This window comes from Ranitomeya imitator, chromosome 1, assembly GCF_032444005.1.
Source record: "Ranitomeya imitator isolate aRanImi1 chromosome 1, aRanImi1.pri, whole genome shotgun sequence".
Taxonomy (NCBI): domain Eukaryota; kingdom Metazoa; phylum Chordata; class Amphibia; order Anura; family Dendrobatidae; genus Ranitomeya; species Ranitomeya imitator.
This window is the reverse complement of record NC_091282.1, coordinates 795,719,599-795,744,490: the sequence shown is the minus strand read 5'-3', so window position 1 is coordinate 795,744,490 and position 24,892 is coordinate 795,719,599. Positions and strand designations below refer to the sequence as shown.

Sequence of the window (24,892 nt, the reverse complement as noted above, 5' to 3'; positions counted from 1 at the left end):
TGGTACTGCAGCTCAGCTCTGTGCAGCATGTAGTGGTCATTCTTGGTACTGCAACTCAGCTCTGTGCAGCATGTAGTGGTCATTCTTGGTACTGCAGCTCAGCTCTGTGCAGCATGTAGTGGCCCTTCTTGGTACTGCAGCTCAGCTCTGTGCAGCATGTAGTGGCCCTTCTTGGTACTGCAACTTAGCTCTGTGCAGCATGTAGTGCCTGTTCTTGGTACCTCAGCCCTGTGCAGCATGTAGTGGCCCTTCTTGATACTGCAGCTCAGCTCTGTGCAGCATGTAGTGGCCGTTCTTGGTACTGCAACTTAGCTCTGTGCAGCATGTAGTGGCCCTTCTTGATACTGCAGCTCAGCTCTGTGCAGCATGTAGTGGCCCTTCTTGGTACTGCAGCTCAGCTCTGTGCAGTATGTAGTGGTCATTCTTGGTACTGCAACTCAGCTCTGTGCAGCATGTAGTGGCCCTTCTTGGTACTGCAGCTCAGCTCTGTGCAGTATGTAGTGGCCTTTCTTGGTACTGGAGCTCAGCTCTGTGCAGCATCTAGTGGTCATTCTTGGTACTGCAGCTCAGCTCTGTGCAGCATGTAGTGATCATTCTTGGTACTGCAGCTCAGCTCTGTGCAGCATGTAGTGGCCATTCTTGGTACTGCAGCTCAGCTCTGTGCAGCATGTAGTGGCCCTTCTTGGTACTGCAGCTCAGCTCTGTGCGGTATGTAGTGGCCGTTCTTGGTACTGCAACTCAGCTCTGTGCAGCATGTAGTGGTCATTCTTGGTACTGCAGCTCAGCTCTGTGCACCATGTAGTGCCTGTTCTTGGTACTACAGCTCAGCTCTGTGCAGCATGTAGTGGTCATTCTTGGTACTGCAGCTCAGCTCTGTGCACCATGTAGTGCCTGTTCTTGGTACCACAGCTCAGCTCTGTGCAGCATGTAGTGGTCATTCTTGGTACTGCAGCTCAGCTCTGTGCAGCATGTAGTGGCCAATCTTGGTACCTCAGCTCTGTGCAGCATGTAATGGTCATTCTTGGTACTGCAGCTCAGCTCTGTGCAGCATGTAGTGGCCCTTGGTACTACAGCTCAGCTCTGTGCAGCATGTAGTGGCCCTTCTTGGTACTGCAGCTCAGCTCTGTGCAGCATGTAGTGGCCCTTCTTGGTACTACAGCTCAGCTCTGTGCAGTATGTAGTGGCCGTTCTTGCTACTGCAACTCAGCTCTGTGCAGCATGTAGTGGTCATTCTTGGTACTGCAGCTCAGCTCTGTGCACCATGTAGTGCCTGTTCTTGGTACTACAGCTCAGCTCTGTGCAGCATGTAGTGGTCATTCTTGGTACTGCAGCTTAGCTCTGTGCACCATGTAGTGCCTGTTCTTGGTACTACAGCTCAGCTCTGTGCAGCATGTAGTGGTCATTCTTGGTACTGCAGCTCAGCTCTGTGCAGCATGTAGTGGCCGATCTTGGTACCTCAGCTCTGTGCAGCATGTAGTGGTCATTCTTGGTACTGCAGCTCAGCTCTGTGCAGCATGTAGTGGCCCTTCTTGGTACTGCAGCTCAGCTCTGTGCAGCATGTAGTGGCCCCTCTTGGTATTGCAGCTCAGCTCTGTGCAGCATGTAGTGGCCCTTCTTGGTACTGCAGCTCAGCTCTGTGCAGCATGTAGTGGCCCTTCTTGATACTGCAGCTCAGCTCTGTGCAGCATGTAGTGGCCCTTCTTGGTACTGCAGCTCAGCTCTGTGCAGCATGTAGTGGTCATTCTTGGTACTGCAGCTCAGCTCTGTGCACCATGTAGTGCCTGTTATTGGTACTACAGCTCAGCTCTGTGCAGCATGTAGTGGTCATTCTTGGTACTGCAGCTCAGCTCTGTGCAGCATGTAGTGGCCGTTCTTGGTACTGCAACTCAGCTCTGTGCAGCATGTAGTGGTCATTCTTGGTACTGCAGCTCAGCTCTGTGCACCATGTAGTGCCTGTTGTTGGTACTGCAGCTCAGCTCTGTGCAGCATGTAGTGGCCCTTCTTGGTACTGCAGCTCAGCTCTGTGCAGTATGTAGAGGTCCTTCTTGGTATTGCAGCTCAGCTCTGTGCAGCATGTAGTGGCCTTTCTTGGTATTGCAGCTCAGCTCTGTGCAGCATGTAGTGGCCCTTCTTGGTACTGCAGCTCAGCTCTGTGCAGCATGTAGTGGCCGTTCTTGGTACTGCAACTCAGCTCTGTGCAGCATGTAGTGGTCATTCTTGGTACTGCAGCTCAGCTCTGTGCACCATGTAGTGCCTGTTCTTGGTACTACAGCTCAGCTCTGTGCAGCATGTAGTGGTCATTCTTGGTACCTCAGCTCTGTGCACCATGTAGTGCCTGTTCTTGGTACTGCAGCTCAGCTCTGTGCAGCATGTAGTGGCCGTTCTTGGTACTGCAGCTCAGCTCTGTGCACCATGTAGTGGTCATTCTTGGTACTGCAACTCAGCTCTGTGCAGCATGTAGTGGCCGTTCTTGGTACTGGAGCTCAGTTTGTGCACCGTGTAGTGGTCGTTCTTGGTACTGCAGCTTAGCTCCTAATGATGTTAGTAGAGCTGCAGCACCCACGACAGCCACTCCATAATGTATGGAGCTGTGCTGTTCCTGCTCTCTACGGAGTTTCCATTCTCTGAGGACCCCAAGACCATGGGGACCAGGGCAGATGATCAGTTTGCCACCCCCTAAACCAGCTCTGAACCAGCTTAATAGTTTTCCACATAAACTGTGCTGCTTCTAGGAGTCTGTTCTCCTTATGGGCTTTCTGTCTGTGCCAGGATGATGACATTGGGGTCAATAGGCTGCTCATTAGCAGCAATGAAACCTGACCAGTCACTTCTGGATTTACGCTTTACTTCTGTTGTTCCCTACAAGATCCCACTGGCTCTTCCTAGCATTGGTCCGTTCATTGTGAGAACAGATGAGATGAGACTCTTTCTATTCAGAGGAAATACAAAATAAGTAAGGCTACTTTCACACTAGCGTCGGGCTCGGCCCGTCGCAGTACGTCGCGCCGAGGTTACCGACGCTAGCGTTGTTTGCGCCGCACAACGGGTGCAGCGGATGCAGATTTTCATCGCATCTGCTGCCCCATTGTGAGGTGCGGGGAGGTGGGGGAGGAGTTCCAGCCGCGCATGCGCGGTCAGAAAAAGCAGTCCGTCGGCAGCAAAAAACGTTACATGTAGCATTTTTTGCTCCCGGCGGTCCGCCACAACACGGTGCAACCGTCGCACGACGGTTGCGACGTGTGGCAATGCGTCGCAATGCGTCGCAAATGTTAATATATGGGGCAAAAACGCATCCTGCAAACAACTTTGCAGGATGCGTTTTTTCCCATAAACGACGCATTGCGACGTATTGCAAAAACGCTAGTGTGAAAGTAGCCTAAGTCTTGCTACTTTTTCAGATCCCTTTGACCTCTTCTCAGTAGACCTTAAAACCGGTCATTCTTTTGGGGGGTTTTATGTGAAGTTCTCCTTTAGTTGTATTTGCAGGACTGGACCTTAGAAGGGTTTTTCCCACTCATGACATTTATTGCCTATGTGCAGGATGTATGGCGCATCCAGCGATCATACATTTACCGCCTACCCTATAAATGGCTCATAAATGTCACTGGTGGGAAAACTCCTTTATGACGCCAGGACCCTAAAGTGAAACTGCAGCCACCATAAAGCCACAGGATATTAAAAGGGCAGGATAGGAGTTTGGAGAAACAGGACAGAATACCCTACAGTGGCAGGGCCGCAACCTAAAGGGTCAAGGAAAGAGGAGATCAAGCAACGAGGCGTAAAATGGACAGAGAAGGGCCTTACACAGACAATGCAGGACACCCTAACGGGTCAGGGAAGGATGGCTGAAGGTAGAGGACAGAAGGCCTCAGAGGACACGAGAAGAAAATCCGAAAAAGGACAGGACAGGGCATCCTGAAACCTTAAGGGGACAGGGAGCCTAGGGCTGGGAAAGGGCAAACATACTAAGAGGACATGGTGCCATGGCTCAACACCCTAAAGGGACAGCCCTTCCTAAAGGGACAGGGCCAGTAAAGCTACAGGGAAATGGTAGGAAACTCTAAAGGGACTGGGCCTTAAAGGAGCAGGGTAGGAAATAAACAAAAATGGACCGGGTTCTAAGTCATCCAAGAAAACATGCCCATCCAATATTTATTGTATTTATCTTACTCACTAGACATTATCATCGCTGTCCCCATTGGGGCTCACAATCTAGAGGAACCCACACAAACATGGATCTGGGCAGACAGTAACACTGGTGGACACAGACAGTTCCCCTGTGCAAGAACATTATATGCCCTTTTGCAGTCCAATAGCTCATCATATTGCACAATTCCACATGTTTTGGAGGTGAATGTGACCCACTGACCTCTTGAGCCTGTGTGCGGCTTCACAGGTTGCACCAATGATATGATATGTCCACCCCTGGACAATAATAACTTGTTTTTAATTGTATAAGGTTCAAAAATATTTAAGATAGCTGTCAGACAAATTTAACTCCAGCGCAAAGCATTTCCTCCCAACTCCTTCATACACACACATGCTCTGCCCAGTCCAGCATGCATACATTTTCAGTGGGGAGGGTGGTAAGTTGAGTGTCCATAAGGCTCCTCTGGAAAGGGCTTATTTTCTGCTGAAACAAAATACCGGGCATGTTGAGTTCTTCCTTCCCCTTACTTCTTACATCGGGAAAAGTCAGAACACTCAGAACTTTATCACAAAGTGAGAAAGGCTTGTGAAATATGTATTTTTTTTCCTTGAGGTGCACCTATTATGTAAATTAAACGGGTTGTCAGTATTAGCAGGGGTGTCAAACTGCATTCCTTAAGGGCTGCAGACAGGTCATGTTTTCAGGATTTCCTTGTACTGCACAGGTGATAATTTAATCACCTAAACACATAATGATTGCAGCACCTTGTGCAAAGCTAAGGAAATCTTGAAAACACGCATGGTTTGCGGCCCTCGAGGAATGCAGTTTGACACCCCTGGTATTAGCATATTATTGATCTAACCAAAGGATAAGTCATCAAAATCAGATTGATGTGTTTTTGACATCAAGTTTCCCCAGCTATCAGCTGTTATCTGCTCCACTAGTGACTAGATGACAGCAAGACCATCGTGGTTCCATATATTGTTTAATGGTCGCTGAGTACAGCAGTTTATAGCTAATTAATTTGACGAAAGGCTAAGCTGAAAGACCTGAGTGGTCACCATCTTATGTATTTAGCGGTTACCACTCCATACAATGTTTAGATCAGGCCACCACCAGAGCAGATGAGAGCAGACACACATCAGTTTGATATTGATGACCTGTCCATAGGATAGGTCATCTATATTTTACTCCCGGACAACCACTTAAAGCATTAACTATGGTCCTTCATTGGTTCACTATACATGAACCATCATGTTGTCTCCTAATCATTACCATATTATCCTTATTCTCTACAAATGACTGCAGAAGAGGTTTGCAATGGGCAGCACAGTGGCTCATTGGTTAACACTGTAGCCATGTAGGTCCTGGGATGAAATCCCACCAACGACAACATCTACAAGAAGTTTTGTATGTTCTCGCCAATGGGGACAGTGCCGATATCTGTAAAGTGCTGTGGAATTTATGGCGCTATATAAGCAAGTAAAATAAATAAATACAGGGAGGACATACAAACCCCTGGTATTGACACCGCCGGAGATCACAAGGAAGCCCCCATTAGTTGGTATCGTTCATGTTCTGGCATTTCTGATAATCCCGACCCTCGGTGGCCACGTTATTCCCGGTAACGCCAAAGAAAACCACAGTTTTACATTTGAGTTTTGAAAGTAAAACTTTACAATATTTATTTTCTTACTTCTCTCGCCCCACTATAATGACTGTAAGATTCTCACACCGATGAAGCCGGAGATTATATAAGATATTAGAGAGAACAGGGAACCGACACTTGAACACTTTTCTCGTTCTGACACAACAGTTTCACAATTATCTGAAATGGACAATTTCTCTGAAAGGATTTGCATTTCTTTATCTAGACACCGGAGATTAGAAATGGCTCTAAGAAGTTCCAAAAACTAAAAAAAAAAAAAAAGGAACAGCATCCAGTCCAGGTGATGAAAAAAAACAAAAAAAAACCACCTTTATTCCGCTTTGATACAATGTTTCGACCAGTATTGATCTCTATCAAGTATACACAATACACAAAGTGGCAACATTATATAGTGTGGAGGCACATGCACACCAATCACCAACAAGGTACTGCCCACTTAGAGTTAATACAGAACAATACACAGAATATTACATAGTATACAACAATATATATCTTTATCCAATATGGTGAAAATAGCTTATATGTGAAATAAAAAGAAATATCAATAATAAAGAAATACACCTGTATAGCATCTGTCCCTATATAATAATAAACCAGTCATGGTAAAGCATCACCGTTGTTATAGAGACCATAGCCCAATCCAATCCTCCGGCTCATAGAAGGCGCATAGCAAAGGCCCCCAACCAATGTGTGTATGTATCACATACTTGTGTCATGTGATACATATTGCATACAAATGTTTGTCCCTGATCTAATTGTGTGTTAATGCTCCAATAGACCAGGTCTGCCGAATAACTGGGCTTTAGTTCTTTGATTTTACCATTGGATTAACAGTAGTGATTGCTATGCAGGTTTATTGCCAGTCCAGACCAGGTAGCCAAATGGTTAATTTTCCTCATTCTGAGTGTATCTCTGTTGCCATGGATATGGCCGGACACTACCGTTCCTCTGCCTTTGGCTGGGTGCGCATGCGTGCTGGGTCCGGTGCCGTTGAGTGGGGCCGCGTGACTTGTCACGTGATCGCGCTTCGGTATTGTTGGCCTGGTGCGCATGCGCGGGCGGGCTCTTGCTGGAGGCGGATCAACAAATGGTGGTGCGTTCTAGGCACATCAGATTAGTGTGAGTATGTATCATTGGCTGATGGATTCAGCAAATTGAGCGCCAACACTGATACATACACACATTGGTTGGGGGCCTTTGCTATGCGCCTTCTATGAGCCGGAGGATTGGGCTATGGTCTCTATAACAACGTTGATGCTTTACCGTGACTGGTTTATTATTATATAGGGGTAGATGCTATACAGGTGTATAAGTGGGCAGTACTTTGTTGGTGATTGGTGTGCATGTGCCTCCACACTATATAATGTTGCCACTTTGTGTATTGTGTATACTTGAGAAAGACCAATACTGGTCGAAACGTTGTATCATGGTGGAATAAAGTTTTTCTTTTTTTCATCACCTGGACTGGATGCTGTTCCTTTTTTTACTTTTTGTATCATTTATTTCCAATTGGTCATTGGATTTGGAGTGTGCATCCTGGGACTGATGTGCTGTCGGCTGATTTTCTTATTCTTGGATGGCTCTAAGAAGTGTCTGGAGATTGGGGGAGATCATTTATAATTTCAAGGGGCTCGCGGAGCACATTGCCCCTCCAGATTTACCATGCATGTATGATTATCAAGGATATAAACATCGAGACCCTCACTGAGCCCCAAACAAAATATGCCTGATGCTGGGTAAAGAGCAATGTCCACTTGTGACTTTTTTTTCTTCCATGAATGAGAACGTGCAGCAACAATACCCCCCTCCTGGTCGGACCCTCAATGCTCAAACATCGATGCATTGTCTTAATGATGAGCCATCAATGTCCTTCTATTGTTGGAAGGCTCCATCTTGTACAGACACCGTTTCTGATTCTACCGCTTTAGTAGGAAATGGTTATTTATGCCATTAGTGTCCTTCCTACATGTATTTTACAGCTGTGTGTTGTAGCTGGCACTGCTGGGCTGTGGTTTAGTTGTGGCTGCCAGTCTTGCAGGAAATACCCGATGTGGTCTGGGTGCGAGGACCTCTGTGTACTTGAGTAAGAAATCATAAACCTGAAACAAAGATTGTGGATAGATGAGCTCAACCACTGTACCCACTCCTAAACCTTGATTATCTGCGTCTGGAGTCTCAAGTCTATAAGTGCTGAATAATAAAGTATTAATCTACATAAACTGATAAATCAACCTGTGACTATATTACATTACTGATCCTGAGTTACATCCTGTATTATACTCCAGAGCTGCACTCACTATTCTGCTGCTGCAGTCACTGTGTACATACATTACATTACTGATCCTGAGTTACATCCTGTATTATACTCCAGAGCTGCACTCACTATTCTGCTGGTGCAGTCACTGTATACATACATTACATTACTGATCCTGAGTTACATCCTGTAATATACTCCAGAACTGCACTCACTGTTCTGCTGGTGCAGTCACTGTGTACATACAGTACATTACTGATCCTGGGTTACATGCTGTATTATACTCCAGAGCTGCACTCACTATTCTGCTTGTGCAGTCACTGTGTACATACATTATATTACTGATCCTATACTGACCCTGAGTTACATCCTGTATTATACTCCAGAGCTGCACGCACTATTCTCCTGGTGCAGTCGCTGTGTACATACATTACATTACTGACCCTGTACTGATCCTGAGTTACATCCTGTATGGGTGCGTGTCCACTATCCGGATTACATCCGGATTAGCTGCGGATTGAACGCTGCGTACAACCGCAGCTTTCAATCCGCAGTGTCCAGATGTTACCACATAGTGGAGAGGATTTTATGAAATCCCGTCTCCACTATGCGTGCGAACACGCACCCGGCGTCCCTGCGTTTCCAGACATGCGGCACGTCTTTTTAGATCGCAGTATGTCCGTTTACCTTGCGGCGACGCTACATCGCCACAAGGTAAATCACAGGGCCCTATGAATGGGGTGCGGAGATTTCAGATGTGTGCAATGAACATATCCGGAATCACCGCGCGTAAATCACCGCACGTATAGAGGGGGCAGCGCTTTGGGCGGAGCGGGTTTTCCGCTCCGTCCAAAGCGCCGCAATCCGGAACGTGGAACCTTACCCTATTATGCAAAGCTGCACTCACTATTCTGCTGGTGTAGTCACTGTGTACATACATTATATTACTGATCCTGAGTTACATCCTGTATTATACCCCAGAGCTGCACTCACTATTCTGCTGGTGTAGTCACTGTGTACATACATTATATTACTGATCCTGCGTTACATCCTGTATTATACCCCAGAGCTGCACTCACTATTCTGCTGGTGTAGTCACTGTGTACATACATTATATTACTGATCCTGCGTTACATCCTGTATTATACCCCAGAGCTGCACTCACTATTCTGCTGGTGTAGTCACTGTGTACATACATTATATTACTGATCCTGAGTTACATCCTGTATTATACCCCAGAGCTGCACTCACTATTCTGCTGGTGTAGTCACTGTGTACATACATTATATTACTGATCCTGCGTTACATCCTGTATTATACCCCAGAGCTGCACTCACTATTCTGCTGGTGCAGTCACTGTGTACATACATTACATTACTGATCCTGAGTTACATCCTGTATTATACTCCAGAGCTGCACTCACTATTCTGCTGGTGTAGTCACTGTGTACATACATTATATTACTGATCCTGCGTTACATCCTGTATTATACCCCAGAGCTGCACTCACTATTCTGCTGGTGCAGTCACTGTGTACATACATTACATTACTGATCCTGCGTTACATCCTGTATTATACTCCAGAGCTGCACTTACTATTCTGCTGGTGCAGTCACTGTGTACATACATTACTGATCCTGAGTTACATTCTGGATAATACTCCAGAGCTGCACTCACTATTCTGCTGATGCAGTCACTGATTACATTATTGATACTGAGTTACATCCTGCAAACTGCAGAGCTGCACTTTCTATTCTGCAAGCTTTAGAGCTTGTTCATTGTCTGCACCCAAGCTGTTCTGGTGATTTGCTGTTTGGGAGTGCCATATTTCCTCTACAGAAAGAACATTCATCAGATATGAGAAAAGGTGCCCCATGTGCATTATATAAGAGGTCGGGTGGGCAGTGAGGGGGTATATTAGGACAAGATGGCGGACTGTTCTAAGTAACCACCAGTAATATTGTGATTTTTATTTTATCATTGGCGTTTCAGTGAACTACCTTTTTTTCTTAACTACATTTCATTTTTATTTCTTTGTACAGAGGGTGATTGAAGGCCAAGCTGACAAACTGAAGGACTTGGACAAGGAAATACGGGGCTTACGGCAGATTGGAGATGACGATGATGGCATGAAAAGCGGCCTTGAGTTATTAAAAACTCGTTTGACGCAATTAGAAGTCATCGGTAAAACAGCAGCTGCTTGGAATCCTGGTGAGACCATTAGCTTTATTTTAACATGAATTGAAGCAGGTGGTGGTAACTGTTAGATTGGTGTTGGTCCCCCTACCTATCGCCAGAATGGCTGTGGTCTTGCACCCACCCCACCACTCCACTGAAGGTGCTTGGCTATGTTCATCAGTGCCATAGACTCTTCCTTGCCATGGTCTGGTTGGCAGAGAAGAACAGGGGTTAACAGGATCTCGGTTCTGTTCAATCTTTGCAGCTCCCAGTAGATTTAACACTTGCGTAGACCTTTCAGCTATATCTGAAGTGTCTATGATATATAGAAGAATTCGAATGGAGCCTCCATTCGTCTCCTCCAGGCTGTCGTTCTTCAGCCAGGGTAGAATGAGGAACACAAGTCCTCCCATTCTGGTGATGAGTACAGGCCTCCGAAGTTGAACCCTCACTGATCCAGTCGATAGGTAAAACCTTGTTTAGACTGGATGGTGTCTTCAGGGTCTTCAGCTTCCAGTGTAATTAGACCCTTTTCTTTGGCGTGATTTGGCCAATGTTGGAGCCATATTATACTGTCCATTGTCCAGTGAGTTACAAGTGTTCTTTTTTTTTTCCCCCTTCCTAAGGTGTCTTGGAGACACAGATTAACAGACACGATCAAATGCTGAGCGTTCACGACATCCGTCTTGCCGATATGGACCTCAGGTTTCAAGTACTAGAAACGGCAAGTTACAACGGGATCCTAATCTGGAAGATCCGAGATTACAAGAGACGGAAGCAGGAGGCTATTATGGGGAAGACATTATCTTTGTACAGCCAGCCCTTTTACACTGGATATTTTGGATATAAGATGTGCGCAAGGGTTTATCTCAACGGGGATGGCATGGGGAAGAACACGCACCTATCCCTGTTCTTCGTGATCATGAGAGGAGAGTACGACGCTCTGCTGCCTTGGCCCTTTAAGCAAAAAGTCAGCCTCATGCTCATGGACCAGGGGCCATCAAGACGACATTTAGGAGATGCGTTCAAGCCAGATCCAAACAGCAGTAGCTTCAAAAAACCCACTGGGGAAATGAACATCGCCTCTGGGTGCCCTGTATTTGTCGCCCAAAGCGTCTTAGAGAATGGGACGTACATTAAAGATGATACTATTTTTATTAAAGTCATAGTGGATACCTCGGACCTGCCAGACCCTTGATAGTAGGTAGCCCGGTGTTGTCAGGTAGAAGACAGACCAGCTTCGGGGTGTTTTGTACGACAGTCTTGAAAGGAAGGAGGTCCGAAGGTTTAGATGAGGACCTCGTGGTGCTGGAACAGAAGGCTGATGGAACAAGGATGTGGTGTCCAATGCCCTACTCGACAACTTTCCACACAGAGGATTGAAATCTTTATGTTGTGCTAATGAGAATGTTGGATATCTGAGTAGTGTGACCATTGTGAAAGTCGCAGTTTTATTTTTTTTTATTTATTTTTTTATAGGGATGGAGGTGTATATACAGAACACATTAAGGGAAGGGGTAACAAAATATAAAAAAAATATATTACAAAGATATTTTTTTTCTACTATTCAAAAATGTTATTTTCCAAAAATGTTAACACAGGCACTATAAAATATATATATGTGTGTATGTATGTATATATATATATATATATATATATATATATATATATTTGGGTTTTTTTTAAACCCAAGTTCTTCCTATTAACCCATTGGGTGCTAGACTTGGCCGCCATCAGCAATAATGCCCTGTTGATGCCGGATTCACATGGGTTAACTGGGGTGCGGAGGGGGAGTCCTGTAGGAAGAATTTGGACCCTAATGAATTGCTTCCAAGGACTGCTGCCTTATCTGTAATATTATTATTTTTATTGCCCATCTTGTGGTTTCCCAATGCCATTGACTTTCATAAACCCACCTATGTTACTATTATGGTCCTCACAGACATTTTATTTTTATTTTTTGTTGCCGGTGGATACGCTTAAAGTTTAACAGAAACGTCTCAGGTTTTTGTTATCACTTCTAAGCTATTCGGTGTTGTATTATTTCACTTTTGAAATGTAAAACCAACTACATGTCGTAGGTTATGACAAGAAACCGATGATGATGATTATTATTATTATTACATATCTGAACGCTTCGTCGATGCCATGCATCTGAAACAGGCTTCGGGCTTTCACCCTAAACTAGGGATATGTTGAACTTTGGAGTTCTCAATAAATTACTTTCATGGTTTCTCTGGTTCTGAATTGATGTGACTGAGCAAAAAGTTGTAGCCCTATGTCCCTATTTCCAGGGTCATATTCGAATTCTGCTTATTTGCGCTTTGTGACCTGAAGCTTCGCTATGAACAGTCTGTGACTCTATCATCTCTAGAACTCTGGGACTTGTAGTTCTGACAGCCACTCACCAATTCCTGATGTCCCCCCCAAAAAATGCAACCTGTTAAAACTAAAATTCTACAGCTTGCAAAATGTCAAACTTTACTTAAATTATAACATTTTAAAATATAATTAGTCTTTACTTATTTTGACCTTTTCTGCTCCGTTCACATCCAAATTTAATTCCTGAAGTCTGGTGATTTCCTGTTACCAAACAGCAATGCATTGTGGGAAGCTGCGCCAACCGTTACAGTGATCACATGACGGAAACAAGATGGCGCTAAGTTTCAAAATGTGAATGGAGAAAAGAACAAGGCTGCAAAAATCAGATATAAAGCCAAAATTCTTGAATTTACATTTAGGCCGTGGAATAATAAGAAACGTGCATACCCATCTATAACCAGATATGTAAAAAAAAATAATAATAATTTTTTTAGTATGACATCTTTTGGTAACCGATGCAAAGCGACTGACCAGAGCACATTGTTTAGCACAGATTGCAGAAATTTGTTTATTGATATCTTCCCTCTAGGTTAAGATCTGACTCTTTGACCTTGTAGGCTTATTTTTTTTTTTTATCTGTTCTCATTGATCTATTACAAAATAAGGGGCATTATACTAAAAAAAATAAAAAAAATAAATTAGTCAAAATGGACACCAAGCCTCTGGTGCTATATGAGTTCTAAGGGCTGTGAACCCTCATGTTGGAGGACTGCATAAGGTCAGAGAGCCTATAAGTAAGCAGGGGCAGGCCTTGCAGTAGCTGCGGGACTACTAAAGCTTGAAACCCCACCCCCGAGGGGACAACTGGGCGCTAGCTGCCAAGGAGCCCATAGATCAGCCATTTAGCCTAGCCAATGTAGGTTTACATGACTCGTGCCCTAGGATTCTCATTACTATGCCTTTTTATTGGGTAGTAACTGTTTCAGCAGAAGGAGCTGCATATTTAATGAGTGAGGTTGATGTGACAATGAGGACGTCTGTAATTCAGCAAACATATAAGCATTGTTCACAGCAAGCGGTGATCCGAGTGAGCGCATTTCGCCTGTAAAAGCCTTATTATTCACGTTCATTCCCCCACTCCTGACTGCAAATAAAGTGTCTTGTCTTAATGGATTCAGCCATTTTGTGGGCTGTGGTAACGTTCGTAGCACTGCAGCCTATGAGGTCTTAAAGGGACAAAAGAAAAGATTGAACCTTTTTAGTAGGGCCCTTGAATTGGCTGCTTGTGATACGGATAGTTATGGACACGTTATACGCCATGAGGTTGGTGGTTGCAGACTGAATGATGTGGTCACGTTATAGCCGCCATATTACAGTGCTCATCTATGGTCACTGCGTTACCGCTACCCCATAGCTTTCCTATTGGACACAATCTATGATTATATATGTACAATGGTTGTTTTTTTTTTTTGCTTATTTTTCTGTGGTTCTTACCAAATGTACCTCCCAGAATCTCCAGCACAAAAAGAAAAAACTGATTGTAAGCTCTGTAGCCCAGAGTCTCCGTGCTGCCTCTCATACAGAGGGACTTTATACGCCGTCGCCATGCTTTTTCTACAGTCACATGATTAAAAAATAATAATGTTTACAGTATTAGCGATTTTTCTCGGGGAGGGGAATGATGTAGATGCTAACGTCACCCCGGAGCGAGACCACGCTTGTAGCATCTAGGACAATGGATAGGAACCAATTTTTTTAATTTTTTTTTTACACATCTTTACAGGATCAGCATATAAATATATATTTACTACGCAAGTTATTTTCTACCAAAATTAGATTAGTCTAGATTGACATAATGATAGGAAAAAGTTATTTTGTCACAATAAATCTGTTTTTATTTCCTTTTTAATAATATGCTGTACTATGGAGCATGACGGTCCTTTGGGGACACATGACTAAAACACAGCAGGCAAGGGAGCCATAGCAAACATTCAGACTAGTTCTATAGATGGGTTGCTACCATCCCCGTAGCAACCAATCAGAGTTCACGTTTCATTTTCTAATCAGCGCTGAAAAAATAAAATGTGGAATCTGATTGGTTGCCACAGGCAACAAGGCCACATGGTAAAACTTTGAGGCCTAGTGTTTCACTGCCAGTCACAGTGGGAGGCAATGGCCCAGCTGTCAGCAGCCATTGTGGTGGTCTCATTGCTCCTTAAAATATAAATTTATTTTTTTTAAATAAATTATGTTTTGGGCCAAAACTAGGATTGGATCCAGGCAATGCGTAGAAGTAAAAAAAAAAAAAACAACTTTCCATTTTGCCTCAGGCTGGAATCTATTCCTACTTTTTGACTGGAAGCTATAATCTATATACATGTATTAAATGAAGCCAGAAGCTTAAATCGGCAATTAAGACAATCATTAAAGGGGTATTCCCATCTCTAGGATCCTATCACAATATGTAGTAGGTGTAATAATAATATTAAGAAATAAGTTAAGCTAGAAATGTAGTATAGTTCTTCTGATTAGCTATGTCGCTTACCCAATGTGCAGGGCATTGCCAGTAGCTTAAGTATCCATGCTTATGACCACTCATATAGTAACAGATGTTAGTGGTCATAACCATGGATACCCAACCTACTGCAATGCCCTTTACATGGAGTAAATGACATAGGTAATCAGAAGAACTATACTAGGTTTTCTAATTGCAGGTAGGTAATATTATTATTACACCTACTAGGTATTAGGATAAGCTCTTGGAGATGGGAATACCCCTTTAATGATAGTTGTTGTGTTTATGTTATCTTGGTCGGTTCTGATCTATGGAATCTTGAAAAAAAAAGTGGCATGTAAAAGTTTGATCACGCCTGGTCAAAATTATTGTTATTGTAAACAGTTAAGCAAGTTGAGGATGAAATTATCTAAAAGGCCTAAAGTTACAGATGACACATTTCCTTTATATTTTAAGCAAAATACATACAGTATATTTTCATCTTTACATTTTAAAAATTACAAAAAGGAGAATGTACCAATGCAAAAGTTTGAGCACCCTGCGTGGTAAGTACCTAGTTGCACCTCATTTTGAAAGTATCACAGCTTGTAAACGCTTTTTGTATCCAAGAGTATTACAATTGTTGTTTGAGGGATTCTCTTCCATTCTTCCTTGGAGAATTCCTCCAGTTCTATGAGATTCCTGGGTCGTCTTGCATGCACTGGTATTCTGAGGTCTAGCCACAGATTTTCAATGATGTTCGTTCAGATCAGAGGACTGTGAGGGCCATTGTAAAACCTTCAGATTGTGCCTTTTGAGGTTGTCTATTGGGGATTGTGACATGTGTTTAGGATCATTATCCATCATTATCCATTTGTAGAAGCCATCCTCTTCCTCTTTTCACCTTCAGTTTTGTTACAGATGGTCTTATGTTTGCAACAAGAGTTTGTGTAAATTTCATTGAATCCATTCTTCCCTCTACCCGTGAAATGTTCCCCGTGCCATTGGCTACAACACAACTCCAAAGCATGATTGATCCACCCCCATGCTTAATGGTTGGCAAGATGATCTTTACCTGAAATTCTGTGCCCCTTTTTCTCCACACATACCTTTTGATCATTGTGGCAAAAGATTTCTAGTTTTTTTCTCATCGGTCCACAGGACTTGTTTCCAAAAAGCATCAGGTTTGTTTAGATGTTCTTTTGCATACTTCTGACACTGAATTTTATGGTGAGGACGCAGGAGAGGTTTTCTTCTGATGATTCCCATGAAGGCCATTTTTGTGCAGGTGTCTCTGAACAGTAGAACAATGTACCACAACTCCAGGGTCTGCTAAACCTTTCTGAAGGTCTTTTGAAGTCAAGCAGGGTTTCTAACTTGCCTCTCTAGCAATCCTACGAGCAGCTCTCACTGAAATTTTGCTTGGTCTTCCAGACCTTATCTTGACCTTCTCTGTTCCTGGTAACTACCATTTCTAAATTACAGTAAAGGGCACCTTGAAAACTCTTCTTATATCCTTCTCCTGCTTTGTGGGTCTCCACCATTTTCATTTTCAGACTCCCAGGCAGCTGCTTAGAAGAACCCATGGCTGTTGTTTTTTTGGCACAAAGTTAGAGGAGGCTGGGTTTTTAGAAAGCTGGAAAATTTGCATCACCATTCCTAACTATGATGGGGAACAAGCCACAACCCTAACAGGCTAATCAAGGTCTGAAACCTTGGCCAAAGTTATCTGAGCACACAAATCTCCAAACTTTTGCATCAGAGCATTTTCCTTTTTGCAATTTTTAAAATGAAAAAAGTGACTATATAGTATTTTTGTTTGCCTAAAATACAAAGGAAATATGTTATCTGTAACGTTAGCCCTTTTAGAGATCATTTCATCTTCAATTTGGTTACCTGTTCACAATAAGAGTAATTTTAACCAGGGGTGCCCAAACTTTTACACACCACTGTAATTGTAATCTATAGGGATGATCCCTACTTTCCCAGTGATCGCTTCCGAGAAAGTGTAATAACCTAAAAGGTTAATGGAGTGAGTTAGGCCACTCAATGGCCTCACGGTCATATATGAAGCTGATCGCCGGTCGGTCTGGACAGGCCCGTAAAGGTCTAATTCTCACAGGTCAGAAACCGTATTAGGTTACCATAGGTCCAATGCTCTTCATGGGTCGTTTAGGCCCCATCGGGGGGGTATCTGGTTCCCACAACACTGCCCTAAATAGTGTAAGTGACCCGCGAGTGATGGGGGCTGTGTTACAGAGTGGGGGCCCAGAAGCCTCCAGTTATGTTACGGAGAAGCTGCTAAGATTATTTTTTATAATTGTGTATTTTATTGTTGTTATTTTATGACATGAGGTGTCGAGTGCCTCATTGACCTCTTTAATCCGACATGGTGGATCCGTCGGTCTATAGGTCTTCAGTGAGCGCAGGGGACAGTGACAGGGCCTTCATCCGAAATATCTGCACTATTCCTGTAGATTGCAACCGAAGAAGCACTAAGACCTGAGGCGCAAGGGGACAATGAGGCGGATTGTGTTCAGACGCGGGATTAAATATCGTTTTTGTGTAGAGACGCTGCTTCCGTATCACATACAGGTCATTGGTGCTCATTTTAAGGTTAAAGCCAAAAAAAAAGACTAAAAGTGAAAAAAAAATAAGACTCGGCAGAATAAAAAAAAAATACCAAGAATAGTAAATTATTCAGAGGAAGATGTGTCAGAATGAGGAATTTCTCATGTACTGTCTGTGTTCACACGTATTTCCTCCTCGCATTGGGAGCTTTTAATAATAATTTAAAAAAAATTATAATAATTAAAATAATTCTAAAAATTGCGCATTGGTGTCTGGATTCATTCAGTCCCTCAAATATTGAGACTATATTCTAAAGTAATAAAAATGTAGAATTTTTTTTTTGTGGAATCAATGTTTTTTTTTTGTTTTTCTTTGTAAATTATTATTATAGTTTCTAAGAAAGTTAATTTTTTTTTTTTTCAAGAAAAATATTTTCCCTTCAAAGTCACTTAATTTTTATCTGTTTATATAATTTTTTTTTTATATACGGTATATATTTTTTTTCTTCAATTTAGATCATCTTTATTGTTTTGCAAGTGTCCTTTAAAAATAAGATGATCACATGGTGTCCTGCGTGATCTGGTGTATACCTTAGCAGTAAGTGCTTAATCTCCCTGCAGTGCCTCCGCAGGGGAGTTACAGTATTACACAGTGGCCTTCAAATCAATAGTTTATGGAAAGAAAGGGACAGGTTGGATACTCCAGGGGCGAGAGACACTTTTTGGAGACAAGCTCCACTTTGCCAAGAGAAGAGGTTCGAGCAAATCTACTTACCTAGAACGCTGTTAGTGTCCATAGAACCACCGTCAGGGCTGCCTAACGCAGTGTCATTTGTGCTGGGCTACTATATGCAATGAAAAATGGAATTACTTGGGAATTTTTTACCAATTTTATGAAATATTAACCTAAATTTTAAAAAAATGGGAAAATGTATAGAATTTTATAATATAACCTACTTGCTCTTCCTGGCACTGAACAGAACCCGATAGAACATTATCAACCTTTGTGTTCTGTACAGGTCTGTACCGTGGAGTGAGGGAGAACTGGCACGGGGTAATTTTAGGTCATCACTTTAGTTTGTAAAAGGAGCAAATCATGAGGTTGTCGGGCAACTTGACTTATTTTTGCAATGGCCACAGCTTGAATGTGGCGCTCAAACCTCTCATTTCTGATGTAGTACTGTAGTTAGATTTTGGTTATGCTTTAAATGTCTATATGGGTGACAACTGTACGTAATATCATTTCTGGCAGTTCCTGCACGGGGCTCTGTATTTATTCATCATTTATCCCTGATGCTGAGTTGCAATACCAAATACATCCTGTGTACAGGTGTGGCGCTGTTTCTGAAGGCAGCCAATTTTTTTTTTTATCCCGAATTCCATGAGTAAAGGGAAAACACAAAGTATCGTGGTCCTAAAGTTGGGTTTGGAACTTTGGACTTGTACTGTACATGATGCCTATTCCATCTGTATAGTAATATATGGTGGATGGAAATGCTTGTGAATATCAGACTTTCCTAATTTACTGTCTCCACGCTCAAATTCAACCCCAGAACGTGTAGAACCCACCAGCTGGGACGTAATACGGGGGCAAAAATGTGCCTGTATCCCGCTCATGTGAAACCTGCCGGAGTATCAGAGTCCAAACACCGTGAATGTATCAGACATGTAAAATACTTGAAACCGACGCCAATACGAGCACGAAGCCGATCCCTCCTGGAACTTTCCTTCCAGTTACGGGAATAATTGTTTATACAGAAGTTGATGACTGGAGAATTTCCCTTTTGTCCTGCAAAAAAGCCCACTGAGAAAAGAGAAAAGTCCCATCGTGAAACTTTTGTAACTTTTTTTTTTAATTTTAGAGGGGAAGTTCCTACATATTTATAAGCAATATATCAGTAATAAGCAATCTGAGCCTGCAATAACGCAGAATGGAATGATGGACAATTTTACCAACTTGTCTGGTTTAAAGGGGAAACCCATTAATATTAGGGCATTTTAAAGGGAATGCTTTTTTTTTTTTCAGATCACGAACTGTATTAAACGAAATTAGAAATCTTCCAATCTTCACACCTGCCACTGAGGCCATTCTAGAATCATACGTCCTGTTCTTCAAAGAAATCCATCGTAACTGACTAACTCAGACACTATCTTTTGTAATGGTGTCATCACCTATTCTGAATGGTGGATCCTGTGTTATCTCCTGTATATAGAGGTTATCAGTCATTGTACATGAGGAGGAGGTGAGCTGTGATATCGCCTATTGTGAATGGTGGATCCTGTGTTATCAGCTTTATAAAGATGTGTTATCAGTCATTGTACAGGAGGGGGATGAGGTGACCTGTGACATCAGCTATTGTGAATGGTGGGTCCTGTGTTATCTACTGTATATAGAGGTGATATCAGTCATTGTACAGGAGGGGGATGAGGTGACCTGTGACATCAGCTATTGTGAATGGTGGGTCCTGTGTTATCTACTGTATATAGAGGTGATATCAGTCATTGCACAGGAGGAGGAGGTGATCTGTGACATCACCTATTGTGAATGGTGGATCCTGTGTTATCAGCTGTGTAGGGAGGTGTTATCAGTCATTGTACAGGAGAAGGAGGTGAGCTGTGATATCACCTATTGTGAATGATGGATCCTGTGTTATCTACTGTATATAGAGGTGTTATCAGTCATTGTACAGGAGAGGGAGGAGGTGAGCTGTGACATTACCTATTAATGGTGGATCCTGTGTTATCTGCTGTATATAAAGGTGTTATCAGTCATTGTACAGAAGGAGAAGGTGAGCTGTGACATCACCTATTGGGAATGGTTGATCCTGTGTTTTATACATATATAGAGGTGTTATCAGTCATTGTACAGGAGGAGGAGGTGAGATCTCCTATTGTGAATGGTGGATCTTGTGTTATCAGTTGTGTAGTGAGGTGTTATCAGTCATTGTAATCTTATCTGTAATGATATTGAGACTGCTGAAGAGTTATCTGTATAGATAAGGAAGCATTATTATTCTGTTTTTAATACAGACTGTGATATGAAAAAAATGCTAAATAATGTGGTGTGTTATATATATTTAACACAAAAACATGATTTCATTTTCTAATGACACCATTACCTTAATAACCCCCTAATTCCAGTTAACAAGAAATTAGCTCCACCCTCTTGACTCCCTAGAACCAGACTTATCCTGAAGTGTCAGACCTGTAATGGGTCATGTACTTTAAAGGGATCCCTTCAGTAACTGAAAGTGTTAAATCCTATGTAAATAATGGAAATCACAGAGTTCCCAGTCACACTATATCAATATCTTTGCAAATTTTCACTCTTCCAAACTGCATATTTTTTGCTTTTAATGCCTAAGAGCATCCACTCTGGCTCATTAAACATGGTCGCTCTTTTCTCAGTGGCAGACTTTGTTGCATGGTGCTGTTGACTTAAGGGTTAATTCTCATTAGATCTGATGATAGTCTCACAAGCCCTGAGCCTGGAGCAGCCGCGGCCCTGCCTAGTGCGCTGGGCCCTGCATGGTGGGTTCGGCCCTGCCTGGTGCGATGAGCCCTGCCTGATGCGCCTAGCCCTGCCTGATGGGTTCGTCCCTGCCTGGTGCGCTGAGCCCTGCCTGATGCGCTGGGCCCTACCTGGTGGGTTCGGCCCTGCCTAATGCGCTGGGCCCTGCCTGGTGGGTTTGGCCTTGCCTGGTGCCCTGAGCCCTGTCTGGTGGGTTCAGCCCTGCCTGATGAGCTGGGCCCTACCTGGTGCGCTGAGCCCTGCCTGTGGTGTGCTGAGCACTTCCTGATGGGTTTGGCCCTGCCTGGTGTGCTGAGCACTGCCTGATGGGTTTGGCTCTGCCTGGTGTGCTGAGCGCTGCCTGATGGGTTTGGCCCTGCCTGGTGCGCTGAGCCCTGCCTGGTGGGTTCGGCCCTGCCTGGTGCACTGAACCCTGCCTGGTGGGTTCGGCCCTGCCTGGTGCGCCGAGCCCTGCCTGGCGGGTTCGGCCCTGCCTGGTGCGCCGAGCCGTGCCTGGTGGGTTCGGCCCTGCCTGGTGCGCTGAGCCCTGCCTGGTGGGTTCAGCCCTGCCTGGTGCGCCGAGCCCTGCCTTGTGGGTTCGGCTCTGCCTGGTGCGCTGAGCCCTGTCTGGTGGGTTCGGCCCTGCCTGGTGCGCTGAGCCCTGCCTGGTGGGTTCGGCCCTGCCTGGTACGCTGAGCCCTGCCTGGTGGGTTCGGCCCTGCCTGTTGCGCTGAGCCCTGCCTTGTGGGTTCGGCTCTGCCTGGTGCGCTGAGCCCTGTCTGGTTGGTTCGGCCCTGCCTGGTGCGCTGAGCCCTGTCTGGTTGGTTCAGCCCTGCCTGGTGCGCTGAGCCCTGCCTGGTGGGTTCGGCCCTGCCTGGTGCGCTGAGCCCTTCCTGGTGGGTTCGGCCCTCCCTGGTGCGCTGAGCCCTGCGTGGTGGGTTCGGCCCTGCCTGGTGCGCTGAGCCCTGTCTGGTGGGTTCGGCCCTGCCTGGTGTGCTGAGCCCTGCCTGGTGGGTTCGTTCCTGCCTGGTGCACTGAGCCCTGTCTGGTGGGTTCGGCCCTGCCTGGTGCGCTGAGCCCTGCCTTGTGGGTTCGGCTCTGCCTGGTGCGCTGAGCCCTGCCTGGTGGGTTCGGCCCTGCCTGGTGCTCTGAGCCCTGCCTGGTGCGCTGAGCCCTGCCTGGTGCGCTGAGCCCTGCCTGATGCGCTGAGCCCTGCCTGGTGGGTTCGGCCCTACCTGGTGCTCTGAGCCCTGCCTGGTGGGTTCGGTCCTGCCTGGTGCGCTGAGCCCTGCCTGGTGGGTTCGGCCCTGCCTGGTGCGCTGGGCCCTGCCTGGTGCGCTCGCTTTTGCCTTTCTTGTATTACTTTTCTGTTGTGACCATGTAACCACTTGTTTATTCCCTTTGTATCACTTTTTACCATTTTGCTTTATACTATTGACTACAATGGATTTTGGGGCAAGATAAGTATTGGGGGCAAGGCGGTGTTATAATTGTGGCTTGTTCACAGATGGATTCCTATAAACCAGTGTCTTAATGTATATGGAACATATAATAAGATTGTATCACAGAAAATCTAACATTTGATAATCTGTTATGTCTGTATCACTATATCAGAGTGACTGTATTTTATATCTGCTACACCAGCTGCTAAATGCGAAAGGGCCCCCATATTAAATGTATTTATTTTTTTTTACTTCTTAAATATTTTTCTTTCTCTCTTTAAAGACAAAAATCTATAGATCTCATTTACTGCTCAGATCATGCCATCTCTGAGATCTCCGGTGCTTGCTGTTCCTTTGTATTTTTGTGCCTGGCTATATCTGTACATGCAAAAATAAATGGACTTTTTAAAAAAAATATATATATATGGGCTTTTGTTTTGTTTTTTGTTTTTTTCAGAGGGTACTCCTTAAGGCAATGCACTATGGGGGAAAAATTATGCAAATTTGCTTTTTCTCTTGAAGGAGCCAAACTAGAGACTTCCCCAAAAAGAAAAAAATGCCCATCTGTAGACATTTGTTGCAAGGTTCTGATGGTCTCTGCTCCTTTTGGAGGAGACTCTGGTTTAGCTAATCTGAGAGATTTTTGCTTCTTCTGGGGAGCTAATTTGCATCCTTTGTTTTCCCATGGAGCTTTGCTTCTCAGCCAAACAATGCCCACTTCTATACTGAGAAAGGGTCAGAATCCTGTAACAGCTGCATCTAAAGGATTCATCTGAAGACGTCTTTGCTGCATTCTCTGGTTTGACAGATAAGATTTTTTTCCCTCTGTGGGAAACATTTAATTTGCATACTTCTTCCCATGTAGCCTGAATTTTAGTCAATCTTTCCTCTGCTCTGTCCAAGGGACAAGAAATACCATAAAAAACGGTTTTACACTTAAGTACCATAATTAGTTGTTTTTTTTTACAAGAAAAACAAATCTATTCGCCTTGTTAAATCTGTAAAAAAAATTAAAAATAAAAACCAAGCTGCCAATTAAGTCAGTCTCAGCCTGTGTTCACATGAAAACAGTAATGCTGCAGCTTTTAACTGTAGCAGCCCTGTGCCGCTGCGGTCTGCTTATTGCTTTCCTTGCACAACTCCTTTATCTTCCAAGGAAACGACTGCGATCGACCGTGCGGACTTGTAGGTGAAACCGCAAGATTACGTGATTGTGCAGGAAACCGCACAAAGTCCGCAGCGGCATAGGGATGCTACAGTTTAAGCCGCTACGTGTGAACGCAGCTACACCCAAATCACAATAACATAGGATTAGATTACATTTTGATTGGAAGAAAAAACGAAAAACTGGATTTGAATTATGACTTGTGCAAAAAAAAAACCAAATCCTACAGTGTATTCCTGCCATCCCTAGATTGCCAAATGACTAGATGAAATCTCACTAAGATTGCAGTTTTACAGTGGGAATATGTCGTTTGCATGAAACTGCATTGAAAATTGCTGCAAAATTCTGTATATTTTAAGTGGCAGTAATAACCGTACCACCTGAATGTATTCCTAAGCCGGGGCCCGTTTCTTTTTTTCTTTTTTTTTTTAAGGTAAAATGTTAAAATGTCATAATATCCCATACAATCTCCCCCAGCGAGAGGAAAATAAAAATTGGTTCCAACTTCCAAATATTGCAAATATTGTGATTTTGTGCACTGAAATATTGCCCCGACACGTCACCGCATCGCATGTTACATACAAAGCTGACCGAGATCACAGGTGTAACCGTCAGCTCCTGGCAGCGCAGCACACTGCTTGTCCCAGATATGTGTCATCCTGGACTTCCCTGTTTTCCTCCCTCATGTTTGGGACTTGTAGTTCCCCAGACAATCACCCTAGAACCACTCCACCTCCAGAACATAGGTGACTGTTAGGCCGGGGTCACACCTAACGTATAAAAATACGGTCCGTTTTTTACGGTCGAGATACGCAGAAAAGTTCCTGAACAGTGATCCGTATTCAATGCGATGATGCAATTTTTTTCTCCAAAAAGTGTCTGTGTGTCATCCGTATGGCATCCGTGCGGTGAGATTTTCTCGCCGGTTTGCAAAATGGACATATAATGGATCCATGGGCTCAAATATTCGTGAAAACATATATACAGTCATGAGTCAGTGAGAAACCTATATATATTTGTATTTAATACAGAGCTAGATAGCATAAAAGCCGGTAATTCAATTGCCGGCTTTTCTAACTCCTTACCAAACCCGACAGGATATGAGGCATGGTTTACATACAGTAAACCATTTCATATC

The 24,892-nt window shown here is 43.9% G+C and overlaps 2 protein-coding genes across 6 annotated transcripts in view; both read left to right on the top strand.

Moving 5' to 3' along the window:
- Positions 1–23,004, top strand: part of TRAF3 (TNF receptor associated factor 3) — an 88,095-nt gene extending 65,091 nt beyond the window's left edge. For all 5 annotated transcript variants that reach the window (XM_069737708.1, XM_069737702.1, XM_069737734.1 and 2 more), the window contains exons 10-11: positions 10,115–10,283; positions 10,877–23,004. In XM_069737708.1, coding sequence (XP_069593809.1) covers positions 10,115–10,283; positions 10,877–11,448 — 741 coding nt within the window. In that variant the 3' untranslated portion in view covers positions 11,449–23,004. The remainder of the gene's footprint in view (positions 1–10,114; positions 10,284–10,876) is intronic.
- The window catches only part of LBHD2 (LBH domain containing 2), a 764,964-nt gene that overhangs the window by 248,537 nt on the left and 491,535 nt on the right, over positions 1–24,892 (top strand). The window lies entirely within an intron of this gene.